The sequence below is a fragment of the Oncorhynchus gorbuscha genome, unplaced genomic scaffold (genome assembly GCF_021184085.1).
Source record: "Oncorhynchus gorbuscha isolate QuinsamMale2020 ecotype Even-year unplaced genomic scaffold, OgorEven_v1.0 Un_scaffold_1459, whole genome shotgun sequence".
Taxonomy (NCBI): Eukaryota; Metazoa; Chordata; class Actinopteri; order Salmoniformes; family Salmonidae; genus Oncorhynchus; species Oncorhynchus gorbuscha.
In genome coordinates, this window is record NW_025746234.1 from 113705 (window position 1) to 136407 (window position 22703).

Genomic DNA, 22703 nt, shown 5'->3' on the forward strand with positions numbered 1-22703 from the left:
AGTTAGCACAAATATGAATAACACTTGCTATTGTCAATAATTATATAAATATATGTAATTTTAAATGATGTCAGACAATGAAATGAAACGTCATATAACATAAAAGCCATGATAGAAATCCGAGACCGCTGCAGCCGGGAGGAACTGGTATAATAAATAGGTTGTTCTTTTCTTTCCGGTCTTCACACCTCACAGTGTTTCACTCAAACCCTTTCAGCTCCGTGGTATAATGATCTCCAGACGTACTCCATGGTAGAGGTTGTCAACCTGTAGGTAACCTGTTTACAATAGCAATAAGGCACCTTCACGGGTTTGTGGTATATGGCCAATATACTACGGCTAAGGGCTGTGTTCAGGCACCCCGCGTTGCGTAGTGCTTATGAACAGTCCATAGCCGTGGTATATTGGCCATATACCACACCCACTCGTTTCTTATTGCTTAATTATACCATTAAGGTTTTAGTACGTTTTTTTTTTTTTTTTTACAGCAGAAGGAACCAGCGCTGAAATGTCTCCGTGTTCATGTTACTATAAGGAGCTCCGAGAGGTTTTGGACAACACATGGTTTCATTTTACCGCTTCATGACCGCCTGGGTTAGCCTATACTGTATCTGTCATAGCCAGGCTACCGTTAGTGTGTTCCGTCGAAGACGCGCATCGGGAGACCAAGCCTCCTTTCACTTGTTGTAAAGCGGCTTTTCTCACAAGTGGATAAACGCATAACAATTTCCTCCAAACGATGCGTAAAAGTAGCCTAAACCCAAAACATCTGGAACTTGACACAGCAGTGTTACTGGACTGAGTGTGATACATAGACCAGATTGTATACCATGCGAGGCTCTGGACAAAATCCCCACTTTCTCCGGAGATAGCAACGCTGTTATTTCTTAAACTCCTGGAACGTCTGGACGAGGACGCCGCGGCGGTGTGAGAGAGAAAACCATGCTGCTGCCGGGCAACGAAACGGGCTACGTCTGGACCGAGTTATTAAACACCGGCAACCTGACGGCGTGTGCCGGTGAAGAAGACCACGGTGGTCCGGAGGCGGTGATTGTTCCGGTGATTTTTGGATGTATATTTTTCCTGGGTGTCGTCGGGAACTCTCTAGTGATGATAGTAATCGGGAAAATCAAGGCCCGGCGCAACAGAAGTACGACAAACATTTTCATCCTCAATTTAAGTATCGCGGATCTATTGTTTTTGCTATTTTGTGTCCCGTTCCAGGCTACTATATACTCCCTACCTGAGTGGATATTTGGAGCCTTTTTATGTAAATGTGTTCACTATTTAGTGATGGTGTGTATGCTGGTGAGCATCTTCACGCTTGTTGCCATGTCAGTGGACAGGTACATAGCTGTTGTACACTCCAAAAAGTCCCCCTGCATTCGCAACAGGAGGAATGCCCTCATAGGGGTCTGTGTGATTTGGGCACTATCGTTCATATTCTCTATACCAGTGGCGCAACACCAGATACTTACTGACCACCCGGAAGCGCCGAACAGTTCGTTCTGCTGGGAAGCGTGGTACGCAAGCGCTTCCAAACACACCTACAAAGTCACTATTTTAGTCATTGGCTATCTGTTGCCGTTGGGGTTGATCATATGCTGCTATGCGAAGGTAAGACAACTTTTCATCTGTAGTAGAGAAACTGTCAAACGCTTCCCTTTTTACGCACAGGTTAGGGTGTACATTAGTGAGGTTGGAACACGCTCCTGTATGACGGAAAATGACACAATGATGACATTTATTGGGCTATAATGCTAATGTTTTTCAGCCAAGCGCGGCAATAAATGCTGTGAGCGAGAACAAAGTGCGAAAAGCGGCATCACTGCGCTCCGGAAAACCTGCGCGTGTGTCAGTGCTCTTTGTACCCGGCTGCAGCTGCGTGACCGTTTATTTTTTACCCCGTGCGGTGTTGGGTTCAGAGGCCTAGAGTTTCTGACAGTCCCTTATAGTCCTTCTTATGGTTTACTACAGACTGGGTTACCTGGAGAAATTACCTATATAGTTCTTATGGTTTACTACAGACTGGGTTAACTGGAGAAATTACCTATATAGTCCTTCTTATGGTTTATTACAGACTGGGTTACCTGGAGAAATTACCTATATAGTCCTTATGGTTTACTACAGACTGGGTTACCTGGAGAAATTACCTATATAGTCCTTATGGTTTACTACAGACTGGGTTACCTGGAGAAATTACCTATATAGTCCTTATGGTTTACTACAGACTGGGTTACCTGGAGAAATTACCTATATAGTCCTTATGGTTTACTACAGACTGGGTTACCTGGAGAAATTACCTATATAGTCCTTATGGTTTACTACAGACTGGGTTACCTGGAGAAATTACCTATATAGTCCTTATGGTTTACTACAGACTGGGTTACCTGGAGAAATTACCTATATAGTCCTTATGGTTTACTACAGACTGGGTTACCTGGAGAAATTACCTATATAGTCCTTATGGTTTATTACAGACTGGGTTACCTGGAGAAATTACCTATATAGTCCTTATGGTTTACTACAGACTGGGTTACCTGGAGAAATTACCTATATAGTCCTTATGGTTTATTACAGACTGGGTTACCTGGAGAAATTATCTATATAGTCCTTATGGTTTACTACAGACTGGGTTACCTGGAGAAATTACCTATATAGTCCTTATGGTTTACTACAGACTGGGTTACCTGGAGAAATTACCTATATAGTCCTTATGGTTTATTACAGACTGGGTTAACTGGAGAAATTACCTATATAGTCCTTATGGTTTATTACAGACTGGGTTACCTGGAGAAATTACCTATATAGTCCTTATGGTTTATTACAGACTGGGTTACCTGGAGAAATTACCTATATAGTCCTTCTTATGGTTTATTACAGACTGGGTTACCTGGAGAAATTACCTATATAGTCCTTATGGTTTATTACAGACTGGGTTACCTGGAGAAATTACCTATATAGTCCTTATGGTTTACTACAGACTGGGTTACCTGGAGAAATTACCTATATAGTCCTTCTTATGGTTTACTACAGACTGGGTTACCTGGAGAAATTACCTATATAGTCCTTCTGGTTTATTACAGACTGGGTTACCTGGAGAAATTACCTATATAGTCCTTATGGTTTATTACAGACTGGGTTACCTGGAGAAATTACCTATATAGTCCTTATGGTTTATTACAGACTGGGTTACCTGGAGAAATTACCTATATAGTCCTTCTTATGGTTTACTACAGACTGGGTTACCTGGAGAAATTACCGATATAGTCCTTATGGTTTACTACAGACTGGGTTACATGGAGAAATTACCTATATAGTCCTTCATATGGTTGGTTCCAGACAGAACTACTTCGACAAACTACTTTGGTTGATATTTGTTACCATACACATGCTGTTACTTAACCCCAGAACTAAAATACTGTTGTTTAACCCAGAACTAAAATACTGTTGTTTTTAACCCAGAACTAAAATACTGTTGTTTTTAACCCAGAACTAGAATACTGTTGTTTAACCCAGAACTAAAATACTGTTGTTTAACCCAGAACTAAAATACTGTTGTTTAACCCAGAACTAAAATACTGTTGTTTAACCCAGAACTAAAATACTGTTGTTTTTAACCCAGAACTAAAATACTGTTGTTTAACCCAGAACTAAAATACTGTTGTTTAACCCAGAACTAAAATACTGTTGTTTAACCCAGAACTAAAATACTGTTGTTTTTAACCCAGAACTAAAATACTGTTGTTTAACCCAGAACTAAAATACTGTTGTTTAACCCAGAACTAAAATACTGTTGTTTAACCCAGAACTAAAATACTGTTGTTTTTAACCCAGAGCTAAAATACTGTTGTTTAACCCAGAACTAAAATACTGTTGTTTAACCCAGAACTAAAATACTGTTGTTTAACCCAGAACTAAAATACTGTTGTTTTTAACCCAGAACTAAAATACTGTTGTTTTTAACCCAGAACTAAAATACTGTTGTTTAACCCAGAACTAAAATACTGTTGTTTAACCCAGAACTAAAATACTGTTGTTTAACCCAGAACTAAAATACTGTTGTTTAACCCAGAACTAAAATACTGTTGTTTTTAACCCAGAGCTAAAATACTGTTGTTTAACCCAGAACTAAAATACTATTGTTTAACCCAGAACTAAAATACTGTTGTTTAACCCAGAACTAAAATACTGTTGTTTTTAACCCAGAACTAAAATACTGTTGTTTTTAACCCAGAACTAAAATACTGTTGTTTTTAACCCAGAACTAAAATACTGGTGTTTAACCCAGAACTAAAATACTGTTGTTTAACCCAGAACTAAAATACTGTTGTTTAACCCAGAACTAAAATACTGTTGTTTTTAACCCAGAACTAAAATACTGTTGTTTAACCTAGAAGACTGTGATCTAGCAGCAGACTGTGATCCAGCAGCAGACTGTGATCCAGCAGCAGACTGTGGTCCAGCAGCAGACTGTGATCCAGCAGCAGACTGAGATCCAGCAGCAGACTGTGATCCAGCAGCAGACTGAGATCCAGCAGCAGACTGTGATCCAGCAGCAGACTGTGATTCAGCAGCAGACTGTGATCCAGCAGCAGACTGTGATCCAGCAGCAGACTGTGATCCAGCAGCAGACTGATCCAGCAGCAGACTGAGATCCAGCAGCAGACTGTGATCCAGCAGCAGACTGTGATCCAGCAGCAGACTGTGATCCAGCAGCAGACTGTGATCTAGCAGCAGACTGTGATCTAGCAGCAGACTGTGATCTAGCAGCAGACTGTGATCTAGCAGCAGACTGTGATCTAGCAGCAGACTGTGATCCAGCAGCAGACTGTGATCCAGCAGCAGACTGTGATCCAGCAGCAGACTGTGATCCAGCAGCAGACTGTGATCCAGCAGCAGACTGTGATCCAGCAGAAGACTGTGATCCAGCAGCAGACTGTGATCCAGCAGCAGACTGTGATCCAGCAGCAGACTGTGATCCAAGCAGACTGTGATCCAGCAGTAAACATAAAGACTGTGATCCATGCTAATATATATGGTAATATATACAGTAAACATAAATACTGATGCTAATATACTCATGGTAATATATAATGTGATGCTAATATACTCATGGTAATAGCATGTAAACATGCTAATATACTCATGAAGTCATGTAAACATAAATACTGAGCCCCCTAATTTCATCATCAATTTAACTCAGTAATATATACATGTAAACATAAATACTGATGCTAATATACTCATGGTAATATATCAAACATAAAGATGGCTGAATAGTGACTCATGGTAATATATACATGTAAACATAAATACTGAGAATGTATAAATGTAAACATAAATACTGATGCTAAATATACATGTAAACTCATGGTAATATATACATGTAAACATAAATACTGATGCTAATATACTCATGGTAATATATACATGTAAACAGGGCTGAAATGTGACTGTTAGCAGGAATATACACTGAATACTGACTAAAACATTAGGAACACCTTCCTAATATTGTCTTTCTCCCCCCTCAGAACAGACTCAATTTGTCAGGGGTCATGGACTCTACAAGGTGTCGAAAGCGTTCTACAGGGATGCTGACCCGTGTTGACTCTACAAGGTGTCGAAAGCGTTCTACAGGGATGCTGACCCGTGTTGACTCCAACGCTTCCCACAGTTGTGTCAAGTTGGCTGGATGTCCTTTGGGTGGTGGAACATTCTGGAAACACACATGAGAAACTGTTGAGTTTGAAAAACACAGCGCTGTTGCCTTTCTTGACACACTCAAACCGGTGCACCTGGCACCTACTACCATACTTGATTTATTTATTATGGATCCCCATTCATAAAAATAATAATTATAATTATTATTATTATTAATAATAATAATCTGGCTAAATTAAGGCAGTTATACAACTGTAAAAATAATACAATATATTCATTACAGAATTCATAACACACTAAGTGTGTGCCCTCAGAGTCCACACTCCACAACCACATATCTACAACGTAAAATCCATTTGTACGTCTGTGTGTGTATGTTATCATGTGTTTGTAGGCATGTGTCTGCGCCTATGTGTTTAATTTAATTTGTTTTTTAATTTCACCTTTATTTAACCAGGTAAACCAGATCACCTTTATTTAACCAGGTAGACCAGATCATCTTTATTTAACCAGGTAGACCAGATCACCTTTATTCAACCAGGTAGACCAGATCACCTTTATTTAACCAGGTAGACCAGATCACCTTTATTTAACCAGGTAGAACAGATCACCTTTATTTAACCAGGTAGACCAGATCACCTTTATTTAACCAGGTAGACCAGATCACCTTTATTTAACCAGGTAAACCAGATCACCTTTATTTAACCAGGTAGACCAGATCACCTTTATTCAACCAGGTAAACCAGATCACCTTTATTTAACCAGGTAAACCAGATCACCTTTATTTAACCAGGTAGACCAGATCATCTTTATTTAACCAGGTAGACCAGATCACCTTTATTCAACCAGGTAGACCAGATCACCTTTATTTAACCAGGTAGACCAGATCACCTTTATTTAACCAGGTAGACCAGATCACCTTTATTTAACCAGGTAGACCAGATCACCTTTATTTAACCAGGTAGACCAGATCACCTTTATTTAACCAGGTAGACCAGATCACCTTTATTTAACCAGGTAGACCAGATCACCTTTATTTAACCAGGTAGATCAGATCACCTTTATTTAAAAATAATAAAAATAGCAGATCCGTACCACATTGGGTGAGGCGGGTTGCAGAATGTTATATTTAGTTCGTAGATAGAAAGTGAGAATAAGATATATATGAAAAAGACAGTCTATTTACACGGGATAAGACACTGGATAAGACAAAGACAAACACACACGTCCTACTGCTATGCCATCTTGGATTTTTTTTTAAAATGTTTGCGTTACTTCACAGTCCCCGCTGTTCCATAAGGTGTATTTTTACCTGCTTTTTAAATATGATTCTACTGCTTACATCAGTTTCCTGATGTGGAATAGAGTTCCATGTAGTCATGGCTCTATGTAGTACTGTGCGCCTCCCATAGTCTGTTCTGGACTTGGCATGTCTTGTGGGGTATTCATGGTTGTCCCAGCTGTGCACCAGTATTTTAAACAGACAGCTCAGTACATTCATTTTGTCAACACCTCTTACAAAAACAAGTAATGAGGAAGTCAATCTCTCTTCCACTTTAAGCCATGAGAGATTGACATGCATGTCATTAATGTTAGCTCTCCATGTACTTTTAAGGCTAACTTTTTCCTTGGCAGCTCTTTGTTTAGTGTTGCAGTCATTTCAGTCTCTTTAGTAGCTGATGTGTTGAGTGTTGAGTCATCCACATACATAGAAATACATAGAAACTCTGGCTTTACTCAAAGTCAGTGGCATGTCGTTAGTAAAGATTGAAACAAATCAAGGGGCCTAAACAGCTACCCTGGGGAATTCCTGATTCTAACTGGATTATATTTGATAAAAGAACACCCTCTGTGTTCTGTTGGACAAGTAACTCTTTATCTGCATTAAAGCAGGGGGTGTAAAGCCATAACACATATGTTTTTCCAGGAGCAGACTATGATAGATCATGTCAAAATCTGCACTGAAGTCTAACAAGACAGCCCCCCACAATCATGTTATCATTCATTTCTCTCAGCCAATCATCAGTCATTTGTGTAAATGCTGTGCTTGTTGAGTGTCCTTCCCTATATGCGTGCTGAAAGTCTGTTGTCAATTTGTTTACTGTGAAATAGCATTGTGTCTGGTCAAACACAAATTTTCTCCAGAAGTTTACTAAGGGTTGGTAACAGACTGATTGGTCGGCTATTTGAGCCAGTAAATGGGGCTTTACTGTTCTTGGGTATCGGAATGACTTTAGCTTCCCTCCAGGCCTGAGGGCTTAAAGTAGGCTTAAATTGAAGATGTGGCAGATAGGAGTGGCAATTCCGTCCTCCATTATCCTGAGTAATTTTCCATCCAGATTGTAAGACCCCGGTGGCATGTCATCGTTGATAAACAACAATCATTCTTCCACACTGACTTTACAGAATTTATTCCACACTGACTTTACAGAATTTATTCCACACTGACTTTACAGAATTTATTCCACACTGACTTTACGGAATTTATTCCACACTGACTTTACGGAATTTATTCCACACTGACTTTACGGAATTTATTCCACAACTTTACAATGTACAATGTCTTTTATAATTTGGTCAGATATACTTGGATGTCTAGTGTCAGAGTTTGTTGCTGGCATGTCGTCCCTAAGTTTGTTTATCTTGCCAATGAACAAATCATGAATTGTGTTGGCAATATCAGTGGGTTTTGTGATAAATGAGCCATCTGACTCAATGAATGATAGAGCCAACTTGGCTTTTTTCCCTCAAAATGTTAATTTAAGGTGCTTTTTATGTTCATTCTTAATATCATTTATCTTTGATGCATAGTATAGTTTATTTTTGATTTAGTTTAGTCACATGATTTCTTAATTTGCAGTACGTTTACCAATCGGTTGTGCTGCCAGACTCATTTGCCATACCTTTTGCCTCATCTCTCTCAACCATACAATGTTTCACTTCCTCATCAATCCAAGGGGATTTAACAGTTTTTCCAGTAATTTTCTTAATGGGTTCATGCTTATTAGTAACTGGAATGAGCAATTTCATAAATGTGTCAAGTGTAGCGTCTGGTTGCTCCTCATTACACACCACAGACCAGCAGCGTCTGGTTGCTCCTCATTACAGACCACAGACCAGCAGCGTCTGGTTGCTCCTCATTACAGACCACAGACCAGCAGCGTCTGGTTGCTCCTCATTACACACCACAGACCAGCAGCGTCTGGTTGCTCCTCGTTACACACCACAGACCAGCAGCGTCTGGTTGCTCCTCATTACACACCACAGACCAGCAGCGTCTGGTTGCTCCTCATTACACACCACAGACCAGCAGCGTCTGGTTGCTCCTCATTACACACCACAGACCAGCAGCGTCTGGTTGCTTCTCATTACACACCACAGACCAGCAGCGTCTGGTTGCTCCTCATTACACACCACAGACCAGCAGCGTCTGGTTGCTCCTCGTTACACACCACAGACCAGCAGCGTCTGGTTGCTCCTCATTACACACCACAGACCAGCAGCGTCTGGTTGCTCCTCGTTACACACCACAGACCAGCAGCGTCTGGTTGCTCCTCATTACACACCACAGACCAGCAGCGTCTGGTTGCTCCTCATTACACACCACAGACCACTAGCGTCTGGTTGCTCCTCATTACATACCACAGACCAGCAGCGTCTGGTTGCTCCTCATTACACACCACAGACCAGCAGCGTCTGGTTGCTCCTCATTACACACCACAGACCAGCAGCGTCTGGTTGCTCCTCGTTACACACCACAGACCAGCAGCGTCTGGTTGCTCCTCGTTACACACCACAGACCAGCAGCGTCTGGTTGCTCCTCATTACACACCACAGACCAGCAGCGTCTGGTTGCTCCTCATTACACACCACAGACCAGCAGCGTCTGGTTGCTCCTCATTACACATCACAGACCAGCAGCGTCTGGTTGCTCCTCATTACACACCACAGACCAGCAGCGTCTGGTTGCTCCTCATTACACACCACAGACCAGCAGAGTCTGGTTGCTCCTCATTACACACCACAGACCAGCAGCGTCTGGTTGCTCCTCATTACACACCACAGACCAGCAGCGTCTGGTTGCTCCTCATTACACATCACAGACCAGCAGCGTCTGGTTGCTCCTCATTACACACCACAGACCACTAGCGTCTGGTTGCTCCTCATTACACATCACAGACCAGCAGCGTCTGGTTGCTCCTCATTACACACCACAGACCAGCAGCGTCTGGTTGCTCCTCATTACACACTACAGACCAGCAAATATTCTTTACATCATCAACATATGAATCACTACAAAACATTGTATGACCTCTTATACACTAGATTAGGGCCAGCCTTTGTAACTTTGGTTTTCCTAGATATGGCTACTATATTGTGATCAATACATCCTATGGATCTGGATACTGCTTTAAAGCTAATTTCTGCAGCATTAGTAAAGATGTGATCAATACATGTTGATGATTTCATTCCTGTGCTGTTTGTAACTACCCTGGTAGGTTGACTGATAACCTGATCCAGGTTGCAGGCACTGGTTACAGTTTGAAACTTTTTTCTTGAGTGGGCAGCTTGATGAGAGCCAGTCAGTATTTAAATCACCCAGGAAATATACTTCTCTTTTGATATCACATACATTATCAAGCATATCACACATTATCCAGATACTGACTGGTCTATAGCAGCTTCCCACCAGAATGGGGTTTAGGTGAAGCAGATGAACCTGTAGCCACATTACTTCAACAGTATTTAACATTATCCAGATACTGACTGGTCTATAGCAGCTTCCCACCAGAATGGGCTTTAGGTGAAGCAGATGAACCTGTAGCCAGATGACTTCAACAGTATTTAACATTATCCAGATACTGACTGTCTATAGCAGCTTCCCACCAGAATGGGCTTTAGTTGAGGCAGATGAACCTGTAGCCAGATGACTTCAACAGTATTTAACATGAGATCCTCTCTAAGCTTTACAGGAACCTGGTTCTTTATATAGTCCGCAACACCGCCAATGGGGGCGTTTCTGTCTCTCCTGTAGACGTTATAACCATGTATTGCTTCCACTGTATCATCAAAGCTATTATCTAAGCGAGTTTCAGAGATAGGCAGAATAATTATTATTATCTAAGCGAGTTTCAGAGATAGGCAGAATAATTATTATTATCTAAGCGAGTTTCAGAGATAGGCAGAATAATTATTATTATCTAAGCGAGTTTCAGAGATAGGCAGAATAATTATTATTATCTAAGCGAGTTTCAAAGATAGGCAGAATATGAATGTCGTCTGTTTTACTAGCTAGTTAATCAATTCATGGACCTGGTTTCTCAGTATGTTAATATTGGCTATTTTTAGCACTTTCCTGTCTTGCTTGATTGTTTTTACTGCTTTACTTGGAAGCTTATCAGAAGTAGACTTGATAGTGCAGGGTGAGCTGCACAAAGTGGTCTTCCTACTAGGGCACACCGCCTCAGTGTTAACAGTGGTCTTCCTACTAGGACACACAGCCTCAGTGTTAACAGTGGTCTTCCTACTAGGACACACAGCCTCAGTGTTAACAGTGGTATTCCTACTAGGACACACCTCCTCAGTGTTAACAGTGGTCTTCCTACTAGGACACACCACCTCAGTGGTCTTCCTACTAGGACACACCACCTCAGTGGTCTTCCTACTAGGACACACCACCTCAGTGGTCTTCCTACTGGGACACACAGCCTCAGTGTTAACAGTGGTCTTCCTACTAGGACACACCACCTCAGTGTTAACAGTGGTCTTCCTATAGGACACACCACCTCAGTGTTAACAGTGGTCTTCCTACTAGGACACACCACCTCAGTGTTAACAGTGGTCTTCCTACTAGGACACACCACCTCAGTGGTCTTCCTACTAGGACACACCACCTCAGTGGTCTTCCTACTGGGACACACAGCCTCAGTGTTAACAGTGGTCTTCCTACTAGGACACACCACCTCAGTGTTAACAGTGGTCTTCCTATAGGACACACCACCTCAGTGTTAACAGTGGTCTTCCTACTAGGACACACCACCTCAGTGTTAACAGTGGTCTTCCTATAGGACACACCACCTCAGTGTTAACAGTGGTCTTCCTACTACACCACCTCAGTGTTAACAGTGGTCTTCCTACTAGGACACACCTCCTCAGTGTTAACAGTGGTCTTCCTACTAGGACACACCACCTCAGTGGTCTTCCTACTAGGACACACCACCTCAGTGGTCTTCCTACTGGGACACACAGCCTCAGTGTTAACAGTGGTCTTCCTACTAGGACACACAGCCTCAGTGTTAACAGTGGTCTTCCTACTAGGACACACAGCCTCAGTGTTAACAGTGGTATTCCTACTAGGACACACAGCCTCAGTGTTAACAGTATAACTCTGGTTCATATGCACATGATTACTGCATGAAATAGCTGTAGGATTAACCAAGGTATTCAGGGCAATTAGGGGGACATAAATTAAGTTACTCACACGGTCTGTGTCACGCCCTGACCATAGAGAGCCCTCGGGGTTCTCTATGGTGTAATAGGTCAGAGCGTGACTAGGGGGTTTTCTCGTTATTATAGTTCTATGTTGATGTGTGAGTATGGTTCCCAATTGGAGGCAGCTGTATGTCGTTGCCTCTATTTGGGGATCATACTTAGTGTGTCCCTTTTTCCCAGCTGCATTGTGGGATATTGTTTTGTTTAGTGCCTATGTGCTCTATGAATGGCACGTTTGTTCATTCTTTGTTGTTTTGAGGTTCCACTGTAATAAATATGTGGAACTCTACTCACGCTGCGCCTTGGTCGAGTTATTGACTGAATATCCCACCACACACCAGACTTCCAGTCTGGTACGTCCTGTGCTGGCTCCCCGCACTCGCCCTGAAGAGTGTGTCACCAGTCTCACTCCACGGCCGGAGCCTTCCTCTGCGCAGGTGCCCAGTCCAGGTGCCCAGTCCAGTGGGGCAAAAAATGTATTTAGTCAGCCACCAATTGTGCAAGTTCTCCCACTTAAAAAAGATGAGAGAGGCCTGTAATTTTCATCATAGGTATACTTCAACTATGACAGACAAAATGAGAGAGAAAAAAATCCAGAAAATCACATTGTAGGATTTTTAATGAATTTATTTGCAAATTATGTTGGAAAGTTCTGTTCTCCAAGTCCTCTATTCTCCAAGTCCTCTATTCTCCAAGTCCTCTATATTCCAAGTCCTCTTTCCTCCAAGTCCTCTATACTCCAAGTCCTTCTATTGTCCAAGTCCTCTATTGTCCAAGTCCTCTATTCTCCAAGTCCTCTTTCCTCCAAGTCCTCTATTCTCCAAGTCCTCTATACTCCAAGTCCTCTATACTCCAAGTCCTCTATACTCCAAGTCCTCTATTCTCCAAGTCCTCTATACTCCCAGTCTCTATTCTCCAAGTCCTCTATTCTACAAGTCCTCTATTCTCCAAGTCCTCTATACTCCCAGTCTCTATTCTCCAAGTCCTCTATACTCCAAGTCCTCTATACTCCAAGTCTTCTATTCTCCAAGTCCTCTATTCTCCAAGTCCTCTATACTCCCAGTCCTCTATTCTCCAAGTCCTCTATACTCCAAGTCCTCTATACTCCAAGTCCTCTATACTCCAAGTCCTCTATACTCCCAGTCCTCTATTCTCCAAGTCCTCTATACTCCAAGTCCTCTATACTCCAAGTCCTCTATACTCCAAGTCCTCTATACTCCAAGTCCTCTATACTCCAAGTCCTTCTATTCTCCAAGACATCTTTACCAGTGGAATAGTTTGAGCCTGAATTTATAAAATGTTTTAAATGGAACATATTTATAGCTCAGGGGACTGTGGTCAAATATCAATACAAGATGTTCTCTACTGACATGTCCTCATTAGTGTTGCTAAATGTCCTCTTTCTGGTTTGATGGATTATTCCACTGTGTATATGTCACGTCCTGACCTTAGTTCCTTTTGTATGTCTCTATTTTAAGTTGGTCAGGGCGTGAGTTGGGGGTGGGTATTCTATGTTTTCTATTTCTATGTGTTTGGTCTGGTATGGTTCCCAATCAGAGGCAGCTGTCTATCGTTGTCTCTGATTGAGAACCCACTTAAACAGCCTGTTTTCCCACTATGATTTGTGGGTAGTTGTTGTCTCTGATTGAGAACCATACTTAGGCAGCCTGTTTTCCCACTATGATTTGTGGGTAGTGGTTGTCTCTGATTGAGAACCATACTTAGGCAGCCTGTTTCCCCACTATGATTTGTGGGTAGTGGTTGTCTCTGATTGAGAACCATACTTAGGCAGCCTGTTTCCCCACTATGATTTGTGGGTAGTGGTTGTCTCTGATTGAGAACCATACTTAGGCAGCCTGTTTCCCCACTATGATTTGTGGGTAGTTGTTGTCTCTGATTGAGAACCATACTTAGGCAGCCTGTTTTCCCACTATGATTTGTGGGTAGTGGTTGTCTCTGATTGAGAACCATACTTAGGCAGCCTGTTTCCCCACTATGATTTGTGGGTAGTTGTTGTCTCTGATTGAGAACCATACTTAGGCAGCCTGTTTTCCCACTATGATTTGTGGGTAGTTGTTGTCTCTGATTGAGAACCATACTTAGGCAGCCTGTTTTCCCACTATGATTTGTGGGTAGTTGTTGTCTCTGATTGAGAACCGTACTTAGGCAGCCTGTTTTCCCACTATGATTTGTGGGTAGTTGTTGTCTCTGATTGAGAACCGTACTTAGGCAGCCTGTTTTCCCACTATGATTTGTGGGTAGTTGTTGTCTCTGATTGAGAACCGTATTAGGCAGCCTGTTTTCCCACTATGATTTGTGGGTAGTTGTTGTCTCTGATTGAGAACCATACTTAGGCAGCCTGTTTTCCCACTATGATTTGTGGGTAGTTGTTGTCTCTGATTGAGAACCATACTTAGGCAGCCTGTTTTCCCACTATGATTTGTGGGTAGTTGTTGTCTCTGATTGAGAACCATACTTAGGCAGCCTGTTTTCCCACTATGATTTGTGGGTAGTTGTTGTCTCTGATTGAGAACCATACTTAGGCAGCCTGTTTTCCCACTATGATTTGTGGGTTGTTGTTGTCTCTGATTGAGAACCATACTTAGGCAGCCTGTTTTCCCACTATGATTTGTGGGTAGTTGTTGTCTCTGATTGAGAACCGTACTTAGGCAGCCTGTTTTCCCACTATGATTTGTGGGTAGTTGTTGTCTCTGATTGAGAACCATACTTAGGCAGCCTGTTTTCCCACTATGATTTGTGGGTAGTTGTTGTCTCTGATTGAGAACCATACTTAGGCAGCCTGTTTTCCCACTATGATTTGTGGGTAGTTGTTGTCTCTGATTGAGAACCATACTTAGGCAGCCTGTTTTCCCACTATGATTTGTGGGTAGTTGTTGTCTCTGATTGAGAACCATACTTAGGCAGCCTGTTTTCCCACTATGATTTGTGGGTTGTTGTTGTCTCTGATTGAGAACCATACTTAGGCAGCCTGTTTCCCCACTATGATTTGTGGGTAGTTGTTGTCTCTGATTGAGAACCGTACTTAGGCAGCCTGTTTTCCCACTATGATTTGTGGGTAGTTGTTGTCTCTGATTGAGAACCGTACTTAGGCAGCCTGTTTTCCCACTATGATTTGTGGGTAGTTGTTGTCTCTGATTGAGAACCGTACTTAGGCAGCCTGTTTTCCCACTATGATTTGTGGGTAGTTGTTGTCTCTGATTGAGAACCATACTTAGGCAGCCTGTTTTCCCACTATGGGTTGTGGGTAGTTGTTGTCTCTGATTGAGAACCATACTTAGGCAGCCTGTTTTCCCATTCTTGTTTGTGGGGGGTTATGTTCCGTTTCAGTGTTTTCACCATACGGGACTGTTTCGGGTTTCCTTTATTCACTTGTTCAGTGGAATAAATATGACGAACACTTACCACGCTGCATATTGGTCTGATATTTCCTCCTCCTCCTCAGAAAATGAAGACGACAACCGCTACAGTATTTATTCCACTGTGTATATATTCCACTGTGTATATATTCCACTGTGTATATATTCCACTGTGTATATATTCCACTGTGTATTTATTCCACTGTGTATATATTCCACTGTGTATTCATTCCACTGGGTATATATTCCACTGTGTATTTATTCCACTGTGTATTAATTCCACTGTATATATTCCACTGTGTATATATTCCACTGTGTATATATTCTACTGTGTATATATTCTACTGTGTATATATTCTACTGTGTATATATTCCACTGTGTATATATTCCACTGTGTATATATTCCACTGTGTATTCATTCCACTGTGTATATATTCCACTGTGTATATATTCCACTGTGTATATATTCCACTGTGTATTTAGTCCACTGTGTATATATTCCACTGTGTATATATTCCACTGTGTATATATTCCACTGTGTATATATTCCACTGTGTTGTTGGGAAAGGACCCTCCAGTCAGCCTTGAGCTCTACATTGTTGGGAAAGGACCCTCCAGTCAGCCTTGAGCTCTGTGTTGTTGGGAAAGGACCCTCCAGTCAGCATTTAGCTCTGTGTTGTTGGGAAAGGACCCTCCAGGCAGCCTTTAGCTCTGCGTTGTTGGGAAAGGACCCTCCAGTCAGCCTTTTGCTCTGTGTTGTTGGGAAAGGACCCTCCAGTCAGCCTTGAGCTCTACATTGTTGGGAAAGGACCCTCCAGTCAGCCTTTAGCTCTACATTGTTGGGAAAGGACCCTCCAGTCAGCCTTTAGCTCTGCGTTGTTGGGAAAGGACCCTCCAGTCAGCCTTGAGCTCTGTGTTGTTGGGAAAGGACCCTCCAGTCAGCCTTTAGCTCTGTGTTGTTGGGAAAGGACCCTCCAGTCAGCCTTGAGCTCTACATTGTTGGGAAAGGACCCTCCAGTCAGCCTTTAGCTCTACATTGTTGGGAAAGGACCCTCCAGTCAGCCTTTAGCTCTGCGTTGTTGGGAAAGGACCCTCCAGTCAGCCTTGAGCTCTGTGTTGTTGGGAAAGGACCCTCCAGTCAGCCTTTAGCTCTACATTGTTGGGAAAGGACCCTCCAGTCAGCCTTGAGCTCTGTGTTGTTGGGAAAGGACCCTCCAGTCAGCCTTTTGCTCTGCGTTGTTGGGAAAGGACCCTCCAGTCAGCCTTTAGCTCTGTGTTGTTGGGAAAGGACCCTCCAGGCAGCCTTTAGCTCTGCGTTGTTGGGAAAGGACCCTCCAGTCAGCCTTTTGCTCTGTGTTGTTGGGAAAGGCCCCTCCAGTCAGCATTTAGCTCTGTGTTGTTGGGAAAGGACCCTCCAGTCAGCCTTGAGCTCTGTGTTGTTGGGAAAGGACCCTCCAGTCAGCCTTTTGCTCTGCGTTGTTGGGAAAGGACCCTCCAGTCAGCCTTGAGCTCTGTGTTGTTGGGAAAGGACCCTCCAGTCAGCAGTTAGCTCTGTGTTGTTGGGAAAGGACCCTCCAGTCAGCCTTTAGCTCTGTGTTGTTGGGAAAGGACCCTCCAGTCAGCATTTCACTGTTATTCTGCACGTGTTGTTTACCAAGCAAGTGGCGAATAAAATCAGATTGGATTTGTCCTCTGTATATCCTCTCTTTGCGGTCCCAAATTACACACTATTCCCTTCATAGTGCACTACTATGAGAAAGGCCTATTGGGCTCTGGTCAACAGTAGTGCACTATGTAGGGAATAGAGTTCCATTGGGCACTGGTCAGCAGTAGTGCACTATGTAGGGAATAGAGTTCCATAGCGCTCTGGTCAACAGTAGTGCACTATGTAGGGAATAGAGTTCCATTGGGCTCTGGTCTAAAGTAGTGCACTATATAGGGAATATAGTTCCATAGGGCTCTGGTCTAAAGTAGTGCACTATGTAGGGAATATAGTTCCATAGGGCTCTGGTCTAAAGTAGTGCACTATATAGGGAATAGAGTTCCATAGGGCTCTGGTCAACAGTAGTGCACTATGTAGGGAATAGGGTGCCATTTGGAATGCAGGCTTGGGTAAAACATTGAAAGTGCAGCCGGCGCATCAATTCATCCCAAGAGGTGTTCGATGGGGTTGAGGTCAGGACTCTGTGCAGACCAGTCATGTTCTTCCACACCAATCTCAACAAACCATTTCTGTATGGAACTCACTTTGTGCATGGGGGGTGGCATTGTCATCCTAAAACAAGGCAAGGGCCTTATCAAACTTTTGTCACAAAGTTGGAAGGACAGAATCATCTAGAATGTCACTGTATGCTGTAGCGTTAAGATTTCACTTTCTCTGGAACTAAGGGGTCCGAACCATGAAAAACAGCCCCAACACACTTCACAGTTGGTATGCATTGGTGCAGGTGGCATCTGCCAAACCCAGATTCGTCCGTCAGACTGGCAGACGGTGACGCGTGATTCATCACTCCAGAGAACATTAGTCTCCCACTCTACAGTCTTAAGCATTATGTTTTTCTCCTCCAACCTAGAATAGCTGTTTGATAAGATGTCATTTCAGACAAATCCACTCTGTATTTCATTTATGACCCATTCCATGTTCCTCTGAGACGGGCTTTTACCCCCTATCACCTGGCCCCAGATTGTGCTGTCTTTTACCCCCTATCGCCTGGCCCCAGATTGTACTGTAGGGCTTTTACCCCCTATCGCCTGGCCCCAGATTGTGCTGTCTTTTACCCCCTATCGCCTGGCCCCAGATTGTACTGTAGGGCTTTTACCCCCTATCGCCTGGCCCCAGATTGTGCTGTCTTTTACCCCTATCGCCTGGCCCCAGATTGTACTGTAGGGCTTTTACCCCCTATCGCCTGGTCCCAGATTGTACTGTCTTTTACCCCCTATCGCCTGGCCCCAGATTGTGCTGTCTTTTACCCCCTATCGCCTGGCCCCAGATTGTGCTGTCTTTTACCCCTATCGCCTGGTCCCAGATTGTGCTGTCTTTTACCCCTATCGCCTGGCCCCAGATTGTACTGTCTTTTACCCCTATCGCCTGGCCCCAGATTGTGCTGTCTTTTACCCCTATCGCCTGGCCCCAGATTGTGCTGTCTTTTACCCCTATCGCCTGGCCCAGATTGTGCTGTCTTTTACCCCCTATCGCCTGGCCCCAGATTGTACTGTAGGGCTTTTATCCCCTATCGCCTGGCCCCAGATTGTGCTGTCTTTTACCCCCTATCGCCTGGTCCCAGATTGTACTGTAGGGCTTTTACCCCCTATCGCCTGGTCCCAGATTGTGCTGTAGGGCTTTTAACCCCTATCGCCTGGCCCCAGATTGTACTGTAGGGCTTTTACCCCCTATCGCCTGGTCCCAGATTGTGCTGTAGGGCTTTTACCCCTATCGCCTGGTCCCAGATTGTACTGTCTTTTACCCCCTATCGCCTGGCCCCAGATTGTGCTGTCTTTTACCCCTATCGCCTGGCCCCAGATTGTGCTGTCTTTACCCCTATCGCCTGGTCCCAGATTGTACTGTAGGGCTTTTACCCCTATCGCCTGGCCCCAGATTGTGCTGTCTTTTACCCCTATCGCCTGGCTCCCAGATTGTGCTGTCTTTTACCCCTATCGCCTGGCCCCAGATTGTGCTGTCTTTTACCCCTATCGCCTGGCCCCAGATTGTGCTGTCTTTACCCCCTATCGCCTGGTTCCAGATTGTGCTGTCTTTTACCCCTATCGCCTGGCCCCAGATTGTGCTGTCTTTTACCCCCTATCGCCTGGCCCCAGATTGTGCTGTCTTTTACCCCCTATCGCCTGGTCCCAGATTGTGCTGTCTTTTACCCCTATCGCCTGGCCCCAGATTGTGCTGTCTTTTACCCCCTATCGCCTGGCCCCAGATTGTGCTGTCTTTTACCCCCTATCGCCTGGCCCCAGATTGTGCTGTCTTTTACCCCTATCGCCTGGTCCCAGATTGTACTGTAGGGCTTTTACCCCCTATCGCCTGGCCCCCAGATTGTGCTGTCTTTTACCCCCTATCGCCTGGCCCCAGATTGTGCTGTCTTTTACCCCCTATCGCCTGGCCCCAGATTGTGCTGTCTTTTACCCCTATCGCCTGGTCCCAGATTGTGCTGTAGGGCTTTTACCCCTATCGCCTGTCCCCAGATTGTGCTGTCTTTTACCCCTATCGCCTGGTCCCAGATTGTGCTGTCTTTTTACCCCTATCGCCTGGCCCCAGATTGTGCTGTAGGGCTTTTTACCCCTATCGCCTGGCCCCAGATTGTGCTGTCTTTTACCCCTATCGCCTGGCCCCAGATTGTGCTGTCTTTTACCCCCTATCGCCTGGCCCCAGATTGTGCTGTCTTTTACCCCCTATCGCCTGGTCCCAGATTGTGCTGTCTTTTACCCCTATCGCCTGGTCCCAGATTGTGCTGTCTTTTACCCCTATCGCCTGGTCCCAGATTGTACTGTAGGGCTTTTACCCCTATCGCCTGGTCCCAGATTGTTCTGTAGGGCTTTTATCCCCTATCGCCTGACCCCAGATTGTGCTGTCTTTTACCCCCTATCGCCTGGCCCCAGATTGTGCTGTCTTTTTACCCCCTATCGCCTGGCCCCAGATTGTGCTGTAGGGCTTTTAACCCCTATCGCCTGGCCCCAGATTGTGCTGTCTTTTACCCCTATCGCCTGGCCCCAGATTGTGCTGTCTTTTATCCCTATCGCCTGGCCCCAGATTGTGCTGTAGGGCTTTTACCCCTATCGCCTGGTCCCAGATTGTACTGTAGGGCTTTTACCCCTATCGCCTGGTCCCAGATTGTGCTGTAGGGCTTTTATCCCCTATCGCCTGGCCCCAGATTGTGCTGTCTTTTACCCCCTATCGCCTGGCCCCAGATTGTGCTGTCTTTTACCCCCTATCGCCTGGTCCCAGATTGTGCTGTCTTTTACCCCCTATCGCCTGGTCCCAGATTGTACTGTAGGGCTTTTACCCCCTATCGCCTGGTCCCAGATTGTGCTGTAGGGCTTTTATCCCCTATCGCCTGACCCCAGATTGTGCTGTCTTTTACCCCCTATCGCCTGGCCCCAGATTGTGCTGTCTTTTACCCCCTATCGCCTGGCCCCAGATTGTGCTGTAGGGCTTTTAACCCCTATCGCCTGGCCCCAGATTGTGCTGTAGGGCTTTTAACCCCTATCGCCTGGCCCCAGATTGTGCTGTCTTTTATCCCCTATCGCCTGGCCCCAGATTGTGCTGTAGGGCTTTTACCCCCTATCGCCTGGTCCCAGATTGTACTGTAGGGCTTTTACCCCTATCGCCTGGTCCCAGATTGTGCTGTAGGGCTTTTATCCCCTATCGCCTGGCCTCAGATTGTGCTGTAGGGCTTTTACCCCCTATCGCCTGGCCCCAGATTGTGCTGTCTTTTACCCCCTATCGCCTGGCCCCAGATTGTGCTGTCTTTTACCCCTATCGCCTGGCCCCAGATTGTGCTGTCTTTTTTACCCCTATCGCCTGGCCCCAGATTGTGCTGTCTTTTACCCCCTATCGCCTGACCCCAGATTGTGCTGTCTTTTACCCCTATCGCCTGGCCCCAGATTGTGCTGTCTTTTACCTCCTATCACTGATGGGAAACAGAGTACTGCTGGGACACAGAACACTGATGGGACACAGATAACTGATGGGACAAAGAGAACTGATGGGACACAGAACACTGATGGGACACAGAGTACTGATGGGACAGAGTACTGATGGGACACAGAGTACTGATGGGACACAGAGAACTGATGGGACACAGAGTACTGATGGGACACAGATAACTGATGGGAGACAGAGTACTGATGGGACACAGAGAACTGATGGGACACAGAGTACTGATGGGACACAGAGTACTGATGGGACACAGAGTACTGATGGGGCACAGAGAACTGATGGGACACAGAACACTGATGGGACACAGAGTACTGATGGGACACAGAGAACCATCCAGAGGAGAGTGATAATGTTATGCAGGTGAATGAGGACCCAAAAGCGACTTGGCGAAAACAGAGTCTTTAATCCAGTTTAAGGAAATAGCAATACTCCTAGACAAATCGGAGCGGTAAATAAAACATAAGAAACAATTTCACTCGTAATCACGAGAACTGACTGGAGACTTGATAATAAACTGCAGGTTGCCTCAGGAAGGCACTTGACCGTAGCAGACTCAGACACCTGCTCACCACGCAGCATCTGAGGGAAACACGACACGACAGGGCGATACAAAGACACAGCACGGTGAACAATATACAAGGATCCGACAGGGCAGAAACGGAAAACAAGAGGAGAAATAGGGACTCTAATCAGGGGAAAAGATAGGGAACAGGTGTGGGAAGACTAAATGATTGATTAGGGGAATAGGAACAGCTGGGAGCAGGAACGGAACGATAGAGAGAAGAGAGAGAGGAAGGGAGAGAGAAAAAGGGGAACGAACCTAAAAAGACCAGCAGAGGGAAAACGAACAGAAGGAAAAGCAAAATGACAAGACAATATAAGACAAAACATGACAGATAAGGGGCTTCCTTTGTCCCATAGATTAGACAGAGACATATGTGCTGTTATTAAGGCCGACTGACTGTCCACGAGGAAGGACCTCTATCACATCTTCGCAATGTGTCTGTTATGGTGCTAAATGGCTAAATTGTCATTATTTTGCCACTATGGCCTATTTATTGCCTTTACCTCCCTTATCTAACACGGTACCTCATTTTGGGTCCCACGCATGTCGAGCGTTGTTTATTCCACGTGTAACTCTGTGTTGTTGTTTGTGTCGGACTCCTTTGCTTTATCTTGGTCAGGGTCGCAGTTATTAATGAGAACTTGTCTACGTGGTTGAATAAAGGTGAAATAAATAGATAAATAAATAAAAATGAAACGTTTATACATTCATCCGCTAACTGCTAACTGCTAACCGCTAACTGCTAACCGCTAATTGCTAACTGCTAACTGCTAACCGCTAACCGCTAACCGTTTATCACGATTGAATTCCAAGTATAGAGAGAACTGAATGTGTTCTGACTGTTATGTTGATGATGCGTTTCCTTTTCCTCTTCAGGTGTTATTCCATCTCCACAAGAAGATGAAGAATATGTCCAAGAAATCAGAACGCTCAAAAAGAAAG

The 22703-nt window shown here is 44.3% G+C and overlaps 1 protein-coding gene across 1 annotated transcript; it reads left to right on the forward strand.

Annotated features, from left to right (window-relative positions):
- Positions 1 to 248: 248 nt before the first annotated feature.
- On the forward strand, positions 249 to 22703 carry LOC124022864 (galanin receptor type 1-like; the record flags this gene model as incomplete). The annotated part of the gene is made up of 2 exons (XM_046337549.1): positions 249 to 1617; positions 22638 to 22703. Coding segments are annotated over exons 1-2 (741 nt in total), but the record flags the coding sequence as incomplete, so codon positions are not given.